Below are 16563 nucleotides of genomic sequence, written 5' to 3'. Positions count from 1 at the left end.
ACAGTAGCAGAAGAAATGTTTGGAGGGTCTGGAGACGGAGGTAATTATTTGATGAAATAATTTTCTACAATGCAATTTTACTGAACAGGTCTGTTTTAGAAAAGGGGAAACAGTTTTATTACAGTATGTTTTAAGAAAGTCAAAAGGGGCCTAAGCTTTCGATCCTAGCAGAATCTTCGTCGGAGGCATTTTGCCTTTGCCTCCGACGAAGATTCTGCTAGGATCGAAAGCTTAGGCCCCTTTTGACTTTCTAATTTACTCCATTGGCTCTCTTTTATTAGATAAGCAGTTTTCAGCAGCTTCTTTTTGCCAATATTTTTTAAGGTTACATACACCAAATACCAATTCTGTGTAGTTTTACACAAATGCATGTAAGATTACATAGTGCAGTACACTCTAAAACACTGAGTAAAATTTTACCCAATATTGGGTAAAAAGGGAACATGCATGTTTTTTTTTAACCCAATAATGGGCTATTTCAATGCAACATTACGTAGAATTTACAAAATATTTGGTATCTTTTTACCCAACTAACATGCATATTCCCATCTTACCCATTATATCGCAGAACCCGCCCTAAAAGTAATCGTTTTTCTCTTCGCCCTTTCCCTTTCTTCATGCTTGACTGTAGATAGAATGGTGGTGGCCGTCTGTTTAGAGTTTTAAATATTTTTGTTTTAGCTTTTTATTTCCAATTGCTCCTCTGTGCTTTGTGAGTGGAGCCAAATAATCTGAAACTGACTGAAACATTCAGGAAAGATAAAAAACACCAAAATATTAAATTAGGGTATGTTGTATTCTGATCCCTTTATGATGGCTCTCCTGATTTTCTTTCACCAATCCACTTCTTTCTTTCTTTTTCCTCCCTCCCCCTTTCCTTTGGGGAGGGCCAAGGAGTCAGTATACAGTAAGCTGCGCTAGCGCCTCGCTCTATATTTCCCGTATATAGCACGCCAAGCTATATATGAAGGGAAAAGGTGCATAAAAGAGCTACAATCCACATGAATAAAATTCACACTCGGCCCTTGCCCATCTCTGGGATTCTCGTATCTCTTGTAGTCTTGGAGTAAGCCGTATTGGGCAATCCTTTGCTTCGTCATTCACGTCCGAAAATCAACGTGTCTGAATCCTTATTTACGTACGATACAATAATTAGCTAGTTATTCATGATTTATTTATAAATCTACATATTATTAAGATTGATTGTTTGGGGGGCGGGGTGGGGCAAAAGTTGGTTATTACGCTTTCCAAATTGACTTGTTCCACTTTATTGCGGTACGATAGTGCGGAGTCAATGCAAGTTCGACCAAAATATGAAGCATGTCAACAAAAGTGTAAAGTCAAATAGATGATCAGGTCCCCGTCTTACAAAGAATTACGATTTATCCGATCAAGCTCAAATATAATGAAAATCCGTTATGGTCATAATATTTTCTACAGGAAATTTGCGCAATACACTTTGTAAACAAAGATAATCGCCCTAACTTTTCAAGAAAGTAAATAATGTATGAGTGAACAGCATTATATCTAAACAAAATATTTTGAACAAACATGCAATTTAGATGTTGACGTTGCTGGCTTCTATAGTTGTGGTTGATGATCGGATCAATCGCAACTATTTGCAAAACGGGTTCCAAGTCACAGATTCCATATCAAGTTCTTTGGAATAGTTGATTCATTAACAAGAACCGAGATCTTTGATGTCGTGTCAATGGCAGGAGATTTTGTCAAGTCCGTCGGGGACTAGAGACAGGACTGCACAACGAGGTGAAGGGGGGGGGGGGGGGGGGGGGGGGGACAAGGTATCGAGCTACTGCCCCATTTTTTTTTTTGAAATTAATGTTACGAGTCATGTTTATTTCATTTTCAACAAAAATCATGCAGAAGATCAACAAAATCTTATCATTATTTCTCAATTTATATTGAGATCTTGTTATTTTATTCATCTCTTTTTAAAAGATGTCGACATGACAGGATCGTGATATTTGGAACTGATGATATCAAATACATCGTGCAGAGATTGGGCTATATTAGTCAAAGTATTGCTATGGTTGTTTTAAGAAGAAAGGAAATCCTGCCTGTGTGCTAGTTTAGGTCCATGGTTTAATTCAGCGTACAAATGTGCAATGTAAAAACTCTTTTTTTAACTACAAAAGTTTGCGGGCAAAAGCAAATAAATTTATACTTTTCCGTCGGAAAAAAAAATGAATATTGACAAAAAAACACCTGAGGGGGGAAAGCGATTTGATTTAGGTTAAAAATATCATAAACAACGTTTCCAACATGTACCTTTTTTTGGTAAAATAAAACGTGCAGTATCAATGATTAACGATACATTTACATGAATTATTGAGTTTTCGATTTTCGATTTGAACCCATATGTTGCCTCGGGTGTTGTATAAACGAGGGAAAAAACAAAGTTAGAAATGTATAAAATAGCAGGTGATCTCTCAGCAGAGAACAGGTTATCGGTTCTCTCTGACTAGAGGCTTTGAATATCTGCATCGTAAGATTGAATTGACCATAATAAACTGTCGTCTGCTAGTGTCGTTTGTCATTGTTGGACTTGTTATTCATCAAATTTTTTGGAAATCTTATGTATTTTTTCCTTAAATTTGAACATTCTGGGCAATGTTTGTTATCCTGATAAAGATGTGTATGCAACTAAATAATTACTACGAACACGAAGCGCGAGCAGAAAATGAACTGATGGAAAATGTACCTGTTAAAGACTGCATGCTGTTAGCCATGAAGACGTTATAAATATTTACAAAATCAAATAATGCCAGCGCGAAGCGAGAGATGAAATTTATGACATTTTTATCAAAAGAATGGAAATTCTAAGCACTTTTTGTAACTTAAACAAAATATGTATATAACTAAACAATTTTTTTTTGCAGGATTTTCTGCATTTATTGGAATATATACAAAACAAATTTACAATGCTTGAGACATAATCATAATATAGCATAAAGTACATAACCAAGTGACAATCTTATATGTAGTGACTGGAGAAAGACATAAATACAATATATAAAAAATATATATAATAAGTAAAATGCAGAGGCAAACTATATAAGCAAATATATGCTTGAAGCATAGCAGCCAAAAAAGGGAAGGGCTACATGGAAACCTAAGAAATTAATTGTGTCTGTAAGAAAAAAAAATTAATGTCACGAATCATCAAATAACGGGGAAAAAAGTAGAAATTGACAAATGAAGTGTGTGCTAGTGAGTGCTAGTGGGTGCAAGTGCAGGTGAGAGATTTATGAATATCTGGATAAAATATATTTTTTCAATGAAGCTTTAAAAGAAAAGACAGATGCAGTGAGTTTAATATGATTTGGTATGTTGTTTCATATATCTGGGCCGTGGTGTCTAATTGTTTTCTGTGCTAAAATTATTTTCGGGTTTGTCAAATGAAAGTCTGATGAGTGACGTGTAGGATATGAATGAATGTCGCTATTGTAGGTAAACATGTTTTGAAAGGATGTAGGTATAGCATTGGTTGAGAATTTGTACATAAAAATGGCAGATTGTAAAGTATGGATATCGTTTATTTTCAACGTTTTGAGTTTCCGAAAAATGGGATCAGAGTGAGCTAAATATTGCGAATGGGTGCAAATACGGAGTGCCTTTTTTTGAAGGCGCAGAATTGAATCTATTTTTGTTTTATTGCTATTACCCCACAATATATTGCAATATGAAATATGTGATAAAATAAAAGAATTGTACAACATAAATAGTGATCTTTGGGAAAGACAATATTTGAGTTTATATAATATACCAATACCTCTGGCAACTAGTGTGCTAACATTATGAATGTGGCTGTTCCAAGTTAAATTAGAATCGATTATTACCCCTAAAAATTTAGTCTCTTGTTTTTCAATGAGACTGATGTTATTAATTTGAATGGAACCACGAAATGTATGTTTAGAATTAAGGTGTTTAAAGTATATGAAATTTGTTTTGTTAATGTTTAAGGAGAGTTTGTTTGATTTAAACCACATAGAAAATTTATCTAATTCGTGATTAAGTATTGTTTCAAGTATGTCTAAGTTTTTGTGAGAATAAAATACATTAGTGTCATCTGCAAAGAGAACATAGGTAAGTAGAGGTGATGCATTAATTATATCATTCATATAAATTAAAAATAACAAAGGGCCTAGGATGGAGCCCTGTGGTACCCCACACTTAACGGTACAAACTTGGGATGATTTATAATGAAAATTAACATACTGACGTCTGTTGGATAAATAATCATTAAACCATGATAAAACAATACCTCTGATTCCGTAAGTCTTTAATTTACACAAAAGAATATGGTGATCCATAGTATCGAATGCCTTCGATAGATCCATAAAGACCCCAACGGTGTGTTCATTTTTAGAAAGTGAATCTATTATTTGATCATGTAATTGTAAAATTGCATAGTCAGTTGAATGATTTTTCCTAAAGCCATATTGATTTGAGATTAATAATTTATTTGTATCCAGAAAAGAGTACAATCGTTTGTAAACAATTTTTTCAAGTATTTTGGATATACTGGGTAATAATGAAATGGGACGGTAGTTAGATATTTGGCAAGGGTCTTCTTTTTTGTAAATAGGAATTATTTTTTCAATTTTTAGTTGATCCGGAAAAATTCCATTTGAGAGAGATAAATTGAAAATATATGAAAGCGGAGAAGCTAAATAATGAATTATTTCTTTAAGTAAACATACACTGATACCGTCATGGCCACTGGATTGAGTAGATTTAAAAGACCGAACAATTTCTATGATTTCATGAGTATTGGTAGGGATAAAAAATAAAGAATGTTCGGCATGATTACCTAAATATGTAGAAAAATCATTGGCATTAGTTGCAATTTTAGATGCAAGATTAGGACCAACATTGGTAAAAAAAGAATTAAATGCTTTAGCAATTTCTGAAGGGTCTTGCGTTTTATGCCCGTTTAAAAGGAACTCAACATTGTTAAAATCACGCGTATTTTTATTTAACATTTCATTTACTGTATGCCACAATGTTTTGTTATTATCCTTATTTATTTCAATTTTATTAGAAAAGTTCGATCTTCGAGCCAATCGAATTATTGAGGTTAATTTATTACGGTATTTCTTGTATTTATTTAAATGTCCTAGAGTTGGTGATTTAAGCGATATCTTATATAATCGATTACGGGTGAATATTGATTGAATTATACCTTGGGTGATCCATGGTTGTTTATTCTTATTTTTACCAGGTTTGATTTTTGTCAAAGGTACATTTTTGTCATAATAGTAAAGATTGATGCGAGCGCGAAGCGCGAGCGGAAAATTTCGAGATTTAGACCTACTTGAACGAGACACTCTATTCATACTTTGTGAATCATTAAAAGGATGAGTAATTGGGGATCTTCTTTACATTAATAATGCGAGCGCAAAGCGCGAGCAGAAAATGTCCATATGCGTTTTGAACTGATCGAAAAGGTACCTGTTAAGGACTGCCACTTAGCCATGAAGACGTTACATATTTCAGCAATCAAATAATGCGAGCGCGAAGCGCGAGCTGAAAAAATTGTTATTTCGACATAATGAATATAATTTTTTTATCAAATTTTATAATCGTAAACAAGATAGCTTTATAACTGAACAATTGATGCGAGCGTGAAGCGCGAGCGATTTTTTTTTCGAAATTTAGACCTAAAAACGGGACACTCTATTCATGTTTTGTATATCATAAAAAGAATGAGTAATAGGGGATCTTTCTACATTAATAATGCGAGCACAAAGCGCGAGCAGAAAATTTGATATTGTGATCTGAAACTGGATAATGATTTGAATAGAGAACAAGTTGAGTATCGAATAAACATGCGCGCGCGTGTGTCATATTTAGACCTATATAGAATATAGCCATTCTATACATCTTTTATCGTGAAAATCAAGCGAGCGCGAGCTTAAACTATTTGATAATCCGATCTAAAAAAGAGTCAATTTCAGCTCTATATTTCAAGCACTTAATTTTGTAGGAAAATTGTGAGGTGGATATGGATCGCACTTAATTAAGAGCTCATATTTTCATTATTATTACTTTGAGTTTTGACATAGGACGTACCGGCACATCCTTAGGACATAATATGAAAATGAAGACTGTCTTCCTATTCCTCTTGTTAAGCGCAAGATGAAAAAAAAAAGATCAATTATTAAATGAATATCTTATTCATTAATACCTAATGAGGGCGCGAAATCTGATGATATGATGGCCTGAAAACTTGACATTTCAAGCACTTTTGTAATTATAACTAGGATGCATCAGTTAATATATTATTAACCATTAATGCGAGCGCAAATTGCGAGCCTAAATATTTTATACACTGTCATGAAAAGGGGATTTTAAGTAGTTTGTTGTATAATCAATATTGAGACATACATAACTCGCCAATCAAAATGCGAGCGTGCAGCGCTAGCTGATACGTTTTGACAATCAGACCTGAAAAGGAATATTTTAAAAACTTTTTGGAATACAAGAAAATAATAGGTACCTGATAAATCAAAATTTGCGAGCGCGCAGCGCGAGCAGAAAATTTTAATATTCAGACCATAAAACTGATTTTTTTTTACAGAGCCCTTTTTAAAAATCAATTTGAAAGTCACACAAAATAATGAAAGTTCGATTTCTGAGATGAAATATGTTTGTATATTGACTTCCAAACTTGATATTTAAACTTCATATTGAACAAGATATGTAAATCACCTAAAAGCCAGTGCGAGCGCGAAGCGCGGGCGAAAATTTTAGTGACATGAAAGATTTTCTTAATCATTTTCCAAGTCTTCCCCCCCATCTTATTTTATTCACTCGTCTTCTTCCTCTTATGTTTCCCCCTCTTTTTTCTCCTCTCTCTTACCTTTTTTTCCTTTTTTTTCTTTCTTTCCCTTTTTTTCCTTTTTTTTGCTCCGCCAATAGGGGGGGGGGGGGCCCTAGTGGATCCGCCTATGTATGTATACTGTATATTTCAAGATGTACGAAAGCAAATGGTTGGAAATTAAAGAAAATAAACAAAATGAAATATCATCTACGACTGTCCGATTTGCTCGAACTTCACCAATGTGCTTCTCTAATGGCTACAAGCATTTTTACATAGATGAATTAATGAGGAAATATCATTTATCTCTTAAGTAAACCTTTTTTAAAGTGTAAGATAACAGGTGTTCCCGAAACTGTGCATGATATATCTTTTTAAGTAGAAATTTTCTAGCAGTATAGATATACATGTATAATACCTAACCTTGTTTGTGAATTGATATGATTCGCTATAGAGAATAATAATGTGGAGCGTTGTGGCCCAGTGGATTAGTCTTCGGACTTTGAAACAGAGGGTCGTGGGTTCGAATCCCAGCCATGGCGTAATTTCCTTCGGCAAGAAACTGATCCACAATGTGCTGCACTCAACCCAGGTGAGGTAAATGGGTACCGGTAGGAAGTAATTCCTTAAAAAGCTGTGTGCGCTATGAACGCCTAGCTTAGCCGGGTAATATATAGGAGCGCCTTGAGCACCTAACAAGGTGGATATGTGCGCAATATAAATACCCTATATTATTATATTATTATTATTATAATACACAATGCCAAGTCTATAGAGCCATTCAAAGCCACCTTAAAGTCTATTAGACTATAAAGTTTAATCATGTTAATATGTTTTTAAGATGGAAGTCATTATTTGATGAAATACTTTTTTACAATACAATGTTACAGAACAGGCCAGGTTTAAAAAAGTGGAAACAGTTTTACTGCAAAATTTTTTTGAGGTTACATACACGAAATACCAATTTTCTGTAATTTTACACAAAATTGCATGTAAGATTACACAGTGCAGTAAGATTACAGGTGTTCTTGAGACTGCTTTGTAGATATACATGTATGTTGCCTAACCTTGTTTGTGAAATGATATGACTCACTCAAGAAAATGAAATTTTAAATCAAAATTGAAAGATTGGAGGAGTAAAAATTATTTTTTTTAATGTTGCATTTACCTCTTTAAACATGTTAAATGGTTCGAGCCAGCACTTACATTATTGGATTCAGCTTTATGCAACGTTGGATCTAAAAGGTTGCCCCTCCTCCAACCTTTAACATGTTGATTCAACATTTTATTTTTAGAGTGATGCATGAAATGTTATTTTGTAATTTAAAGAAATCTTTGTCCTGTTCACAAACTTTTTCCACCCAGCTGTTTGCACGTGTCTCAACGGAGGTACATGTCTGGAAAATGGCGATTGCGCTTGCCCTGAAGGATTTGGAGGCGTTGACTGTGGGTTTAAACGTAGGTTTTCCGTTCTTTTTTTGTTTTACTTCTTCTGAAGTTCATGTAGCATATCGTTCTTAGGTAAAGGGTAATTTTATCCCAACAAGAATTGATTCGAGAAAATATCGAACTGTCATCACGCTAATAATTTCGTCAAAATGTAAAAACAGTAATGTGCATATCCTAGTCGGTGATTTTTTTTTTATTTATAATTTTTTTTTTTGGGGGGGGGGGGGTAATAACGTTAGCCACTCAATATTTCTTTTGTATTTCATTATATTTGATATTTGAGGTATCTTAATTTTCCCTCGCTATAATGTGAAACAGGGATTTGTTTCTCAAGAGAGTTTTGGATTGTCACTCTAACAACCTTCTGTGATTCATAAAGACAACTTCTAAGCCTATCTAAGAATCTAACAGAAATGTATGTTTCATTCAATAAAATGCAAGAGAATTAGTTATTGGGTTTGTTCATATGAGTGAATGAGATATGATAGACGGGAGTGTGCACGTGGTCTTCCTTAATGCCCTCTTAAAGGGAAAGATTACACTGAAGAAAAGTTCGTTGTAAAATAGCAGAAAAAGTATAAAATATTGCCGAAGGTTTTAAAATATCCATCAAAGAATTAAAGAAGGTTATCATGATTTTAATTATTTGATTTGTGACGTCATATACGAGCAGCTTTTCCACATATCGTATGGTAAAAATCAATGAAATGCCATTTTCTCAGAAAATTGAAAATGTTTTTTACTGTACCTTCAGTATATAGGGTAGTGTGGTCCAGTGGTTAGAGCATTGGACTCATAATCACAAGGCTGTGAGTTCGAATCCCCACTCTGCCATTGTCTCCACTTTGATAAAAGGGCCCGAGAGTAATATCTTTCGTCTTTAAGGTCAGCCACTATGACCATGAACCATCGTAATAGGTCCATGCTATGACTGATTAAACTAGGTGCAAAATGTTTCCAAGGTTAAAAAATTGGTTATATACCAGCTTGGCGTTTACCAGCAAAAAGCTGTCCTGGCGAGTTCATACGGGAGTTACCATAAACAGAAACAGTATTTTAATTGACAAATCATTTCACACCCGTTCCTAAAAACAAAAACCAAAAAACAGCTCATCACGAACCATTGAAAATTGAAATTTATGCATCCTACATTACATAACATATGGGCAGCTGCTCGTTTATCATGTGTATGACGTCACAAATCATAAACTTTTTTTACAACACCAATGTGAATTTCCCCTTTAAAGGCATGAAGTGAGGGGAACGCGGCATAATCCTGCTACTTATATAGAATTATAAAATTCATAATTACTCTACTAGACAACAAAACAATTGATATATTCCTTTTTCTAAAATTAATCTTATTCGTAATTTGATCAGATGTATCGGGGCGAAAGAATGGAATTCTATCACATATGATATTAAAAACAGCACAACACTCTAACGATTTCAGTCACTATCAAAGTCATTTTTGTTCAAATATTTAAACAACTCCAACCCCCCCCCCCCTGTAATTGCAATTGTATTTTATCTTCTTTTTTAATGTTGTTTTATCTTCTATTCTATATTCTGTGTTTTTGCATTGTGTGATGATGTGTGGATGTGGGTGTGTGATTATTTATAACTTTTTTACCGGTTATGATATTTATGTATTTGTAGGGCCCCGGCTATAAGCAATTTTGCTTCTTAGGGGTCCTGACTATTAAGTAACTTGTAACCTGTTATATTTTGTATTATTTTGTTGGTATCATGTTATTTCTGTAAATATTTTGATGTTTTTTTATGGTCAATAAATTGAATTGAATTGAACTTCAAGTCGTCCCATTCTCTGCAGTTTTTAGGAGAAGAAAGATATGGGATTTGGAACAGGTACATACGGCATTTCAAAGTGTCGTTATCTAGTGGTTCTCACTATTCAAGCAGACTGATAAGGCAATATACCACCAACTGTTTCTCCATACGCTCATGTGTTAAAAATGGGAATTGATAAAATCACTAAAATTAAGCATGGCCCTTGGAAGCGGGGGTGCTGGGGGTGCTGAAGAACCCCAAGGATTAGTAGCAGCAGCAGCAGTATTAGTAGTAGTAGTAGTAGAAGTAATAGTACTACTACAACTTTTATAACTATTAGCATTTATTATAATCCTGCGCAAATGTGTTTCCTTTTCCCATCTCTTCAGTTACATCAGTAGCGTGTGAAAGTGACTCGATGACCGTCATCATATATACAGATCTCCTTCAGGGCACTGACCCGGAAGATGTCCATTTTCGTGACCTTTCCTGCCCATGTGCCGCCTTTACTCCTACTTATATGACTCTGAATACGACCTATAATGAATGTGGTACCACCAGAACGGTAAATTCCTGTCCCCTCCTATTTTTGGAGGGGGGGGGGGGGGTGCAGTAATGTAATGGTTAAACAATATGAAGGGGTCAGACATGGCGTATGGAGTCAAAGTTATTCAAACAGGCGAGCGAGCTAGCAGAAAGATTATCTCGTCAAATAAAGAATATAATTTTAGGATATATTTTTACGTAATATACAAATAATATTATACCAATTTACACTTCACTGTTCTGCTTCCTTTTGTTTCTTTCCTTTCTCTCCCTGTCTACTTGGTGACATTTTTTTTTTGGGGGGGGGGGGGGGTAGGCATGGCTCCCAAGCCCCCATCTGTGCTTAAAGGTAAAGTTTACTCCAGAAAATGTTGATTTGAATAAAAAGGGAAAAATCAAACTAGCACTGAAAATTTCATCAAATTCGGATTTAAAATCAGAAAGTTGTGACATTTTAAAGATTCGTTTATTTGTCACAAAAAAGTGATATGCACAACTCAATGACATACAAATGAGACAGACGATGATGTCCCTCACTCACTATTTCTTTTGTTTTTTATTGATTAAATTCTACAATATTTGATATTTTACAGAATTGACGATAAGGACCAACTTGACTAAACCATATAGTCATGATAGTTTTAAATAATGCTAATTCCACATGTTCAGGGAGAAATTAATCGTTGTTTTACTAAAAAATGAGGAGAAAATTAGAATATTTTATATAATAAAATACAAAAGAAATAGTGAGTGGATGACGTCAGCATCCTCTTTATTTGCATACCGACCAGAAAGTGCATATAGCTATTTTGTGAATTTAAGCGAAACTTTGAATTGTAGTAACTTTCTTATTTTACATCCGATTTTGATGAAATTTTCTGTGCTTTGCTTGCTGACATCGGAGACGCAAAGTCCGATGAACGTGAAAATTTACATGCTGATAGATATTGAAAAGGCTCAATCATTCACAAACACATCATTTGCCATTCCACTATCACGACCTGAAACCCCCATCCATCCCGAACATTAGTTCGACGGAGAGCGGGAAAGGAATCGGTTTTAATCGCGTTCAGCGTAATAACAACGTTGTGACGACGGGGTAACAGCGGGCCTAATATTCTGACCGGCTACAAATTTTGAACATGTTAAAGGGGAATCCAGCCTTGGCCATAAAATGTTGTGTTGGGAAGGAGAAATATAAATTAAACAGAATGGTAAACGTTTGAAAAAAAAATCGAACAAGCAATAAGGAAGTTATAGCTGCTTTAAAATTGAGATCACTAATACTATGTAGATTTCAAATTGGCAACAAGGGGCAAGAACAACTTTCCCATAGGCCATGTACTTTATTATCAGGGATTTGTGGTTTTCTCCTAAGTACCCATTCCCCTGGGGGCAGTAATCTAAATACAATCCAGTTTTTTATGTCCTCATGAAATAAAAATATAATTTGAAATAAAACTTTTGGGGAAAATGACATTTTAGCCATAATATGTATTGGCGTACATGGAGGAGTAGTCCTTGTCTTACATCACGATGACATCCCATGTGCGGCCAATTTGAAGTCTCCATGGGTATAGTGATTACCAATATTTACAACTTTTAAAAATTCAGAACTTTCTTGTTATTTGTCCAATATTGTTCAAACTTTCACCTATCAACTTGTCTGATTTTCCTTTTCCTTATAAAAACAAGCTTTATTTGGGTTGGATTTCCCTTTAAAGATTTCATGCCGATCTCTTGATCAGAAAACGACCATTTTGAAACGTGGGGGAAGCGAGAAATGCGTAGATGACACGGCGCACAGTCGTGGGTTGAGCAAAATCTGGCCTTTCCTGGCATACTAACAGCGGCACACTAACGTAATTAATTCCCCGTTCGCTTGGACAATTTTTAATACCGCAAAAAAATTGTTGATTACTCCCGCTATTAAACGGTTCATTTTCCCCCGATCCTACCCGTTCTAAAGGTTTGTCGAATCGTAGCAACATCGGCAAAGTGGAAGACCCGTTGACTTATGAGGAATGAAGTTCATGCGTTCAATGCTCGAACTAACGGATCGATTATAACTATTGTCAAAATAATCATACCCAAGCCATTTTGTTGTCGTCGTTATTTTTTAAGGTTGTGGTTTTATGGTAGATGTTTGTATTCTTTTATAACAGTTTTTTGATTCCACGTCAACTTTTCCACTTTCCCCTTAGGAAAATGACACAACCATTATATTCTCGAATGTCATCACTTATTACAAGCCTAGGTCTCTTCCTGGTACTGATATCACCCGTGAATATCAGAAGCAGCTTGAGGTTTCGTGCTGTCTTGATAAGACATCGCAGGTTGGGCAGTCTTTCAAACCAACGCTCGGTGAAATAAAGTTTAGCGACAAGGGTTCCGGTCAGTTCCAGCTGTACATGACAAGGTTCAAGACCAAGTCATTTGATGAACCCGAAGATGACAACGCTGAAGTCTGGCAAAGCCAGGCGCTCTACTTTCAAGTCCAACTTGACTCGGTAGGAGAGGTTGGTATGTTCATTAAGCGATGCTGGGCGACAGCCGACCCAGACCATGATTCTACTCCACGACATGATTTGTTTACTGACAGGTTAGTATACAATTTTATATGTAGCTAGGATATTACTGAAGATCATATCCTGGCCGTGAAACATGGGCAATCTATCCTTGGAGAATAGATAACAAGATTAGAAATGACAGTAATGACCACCTTTCCCCGGAAAAAAATCTATAAAACACTGAGAAACACAAGAAAAACCCTATATAACAAATAAATCTTTACTGACCGCACAAAAACCTGTTTATCGCTAACAACGCGCTAACAGGTAGTCAAGAGGCTCTATTAGGCTAGGGACACAACCTTTATTTCTATGGTCACAACCACTAAAATTAGCCTGCTCGGCGAGCGGGCCGCGAGTTTTTAGGCAATGTCGCCCGGGCACTGAGCGACCACCCTAAATAGGCTTGGTGCCCGGGTGGTCGCCGTCCGGGCACCGACGTAATCGAGCGGTCGCCGTCGAACGAATTAGGTTAAAAGTTGAGCTCGTTGATCAAAGGCTGTCGAGCGGCCACTGGCCGGTCGCCGGCCGTTCAGAATTCGGTCGATGATCTCGCGGCGAATTCAAGATCGGCCGGGCGATTACTTAAAAATGGCCGGTGGCCGGGTTGAGACCGCCCGAGAATCGGTGGATCTTCAGCCGATCACTGCTCGGAAGCCAAAGGAGAAAAGTTCCCCCAATTTTAGCCCAGATTTGGCTTTGAGTAATGGGTATCGGACTTGGCACTGCTGGGACACCGATAAGTCTTGTGGTCTTTAGTCACAACTCAGAGCGGCGACCGACCGATCAGTAGCCTGCTACTTTTAAGGCATCGCCCAACGATTTTTGTAGAAGTCGAGTGGGCTGTAAAAAGACTTATCGGTGGCCGAGCAGTCCACTGTTGAATACCCATTACTCAAACCCAAATGTTGGTCAAATCGGGGAACTTTTTTGTTTGGCTGAAGACCCACCGATTCTCGGGAGGTCTCCCACCGGCCACCGGCCTATTTATGAGCGGATAGCAGGCGGCGGGCGACCGACCCATGCCGGCTCGACAGCCTTTGATCAAACGAGTGCATTTTTCGACCTAAATCGTTTGATGGCGGCCGGCACAGTCCTACTCTTAACAAGCTTATAGCTTGATTTTTATTCATATTGCTTCATCATTATCGGTGAATTATCGGATGGTCTAATACCACATGGTCTACTTATCAGTTCGTCCAACTTCACATAGTCTAAACTCATTTCGTCTACAACCAGTTCGTCTAATATCCAATTCGTCTAATTCCCACTTGGTCTATTTAAAAAAAAATCTAATTCGTCTAATTTCCATTTTGGCTAATAACCACTTGGGCTAATTTCCACTTGGTCTAATATCCAATTCGTCTAATTCCCACTTGGTCTAATACCCAATTCGTCTAATGAGCAGTTGGGCTAAATCTATTTAGTCTAATTTCCAGTTGGTCTAACACCACTTGGTTACACCACTTGGTCTAATTTCCACTTCGGCTAATTTTCACTTGGTCTAACTATCATTTTGTCTAATTGCCACATGGTCTAATGACCGTTTGTTCTAATTTCCACTTGGTCTAATATCCAATTGGTCTAATGACCACTTGGTCTAATAGCCAAATAGTCTAATGACCACTTTGTCTAATCGCCGATTGGTCTTATGACCAGTTGGGCTAATCGTCACTTGGTCTAATGTCCATTTATTCTAATATAGCATCATTCATTATTATTTATTTTATCTAGAATTAGCAAATATGGAACGTAATGGATAAATACCATGCATCAGTTAATACATATCGCCAGGATCCGGAGGGGTAGAGCCGGGGTAGGGCTGGTGGGCGCAACACCTCACCGTGAAGGACTATCGATGATGAGATAGTCGCTCATCAAATGAATTATTCTAATCAAATAATTATTATAATTAGGCCTGTATATCGATTATAAGATGAATGAAATCATACTCATAATCATTACATCACCGCATGCACATTTACACAACAATAAGTTGGGGACCTTGTAGCTTATAATGGTCGAATGGCGGGGTTTCATCAGAATAAAATTATTATGAGGACAGGAACGAAAATATAATGTAATTGATTGTGTGGATACGTATTTGGTAAACATGTTTATGCCTCTTTTAAATCATTGTGATGCATCATTACGGACAATACTTGAACTTGATGGCCTAGTTATGCAGTTTGGGGGATTCAAAAACTACAAAGCCATTAGATCATGTAATTTTGTTATGAATATTTTGTTTAGTTATTTCAATAGTTAGTTTGGAGGCAAATAAAAGGCCAGTTAGATATAGTTTGATAACACTATACAGGTCTGTCGGGTTAGCTGCAACAACATCACTGCGACCATCTTGGTAGCAGCCATATCACTCTGACGTATAATAACACAGTATAGTCTACGCTTGCAGACCTTTATCAGTTATCACCACAGTAGTCATTCATCTTATATATCTTCTCATTCTGTTTTTTGTTCTACTTCTTCGCCTACTCCTTTAAATGGATTGGCAAGGTTCTCACCCAATCAGGGAAATCAAGGAAATCAGGGATTTTCTAAACGTTTCTCCAGTCAGGGATTGCCTCAAATCCGGGGGAAATGCCTCAATCGAGGGCAAAATCAGGGAATTTTGATCGGCCCAAAAGTCGAAAGCACGATATTCATTCAGACTCTGTTATATTTTGTTGTATATTAAAACAGCATTCATTGAATGACATGTTATGGTTTTTTTTTTAGTGTAGCCTCTTTTACTCCAATATAAGTATAGGCCTACTGGTACATTATACATTCATAACTAAAAAAATGATAATACATGTAATTCACTGCAACAACTTAGAAAACATGAGAAACTGGGAATGGGTTTAAATAATTCGGGAATTTTTTAACTTCATCAGAGAAAAATCAGGAATTTTTGTTTTCTTGAAAAGTTGGGAGCCATGATTGGGTTAAGCCAGCCTTAACTATCTACAGTAGATCGTATACATAGAGGTGGATAAATACATATTTTTATCCACCTTTATATTAGCGTTATTTTACAGAAAAATAGCAAATTTGATTGTTTTTCACCAAAACCTTCAAAACTCCCCTGAAACAGACAAAAGAATCCCCAAAGTTTGTTTAATCCCCATATTTTTTTCGTCCCCAAAGGCTTTAGAAAATCCCCATATTTTCAAAATTCAGTAGAGGACGAAATATACGTCACTCTAACTGTACTCCAATATCGAGGGGCGCGCGTGTGAAGATTCGAAGCCGGCGCGCGGAAAGTAACTTTAAAAATTTCACCATAAAATTGAAAACAAGTCACCATGCAGACTTTACAAATTAGACCAAATGGCATGTAGACGAAATGAATGTTAGACT

At 36.2% G+C, this 16563-nt stretch overlaps 1 protein-coding gene across 1 annotated transcript in view; it reads left to right on the top strand.

The window, feature by feature from the left end:
- LOC129263360 (uromodulin-like) overlaps nt 1–16563 on the top strand; it is a 32645-nt gene that overhangs the window by 2868 nt on the left and 13214 nt on the right. Inside the window, exons 2-5 of the mRNA XM_064100903.1 lie at nt 5–40; nt 8210–8302; nt 10474–10649; nt 12835–13232. Of these exons, the coding sequence (XP_063956973.1) occupies nt 5–40; nt 8210–8302; nt 10474–10649; nt 12835–13232 (703 nt within the window). The remainder of the gene's footprint in view (nt 1–4; nt 41–8209; nt 8303–10473; nt 10650–12834; nt 13233–16563) is intronic.

The sequence above is a fragment of the Lytechinus pictus genome, chromosome 6, assembly GCF_037042905.1.
Source record: "Lytechinus pictus isolate F3 Inbred chromosome 6, Lp3.0, whole genome shotgun sequence".
NCBI classification, from domain to species: domain Eukaryota; kingdom Metazoa; phylum Echinodermata; class Echinoidea; order Temnopleuroida; family Toxopneustidae; genus Lytechinus; species Lytechinus pictus.
The sequence above is the reverse complement of the archived record's forward strand: the minus strand, read 5'-3'. Positions and strand labels throughout refer to the sequence as shown.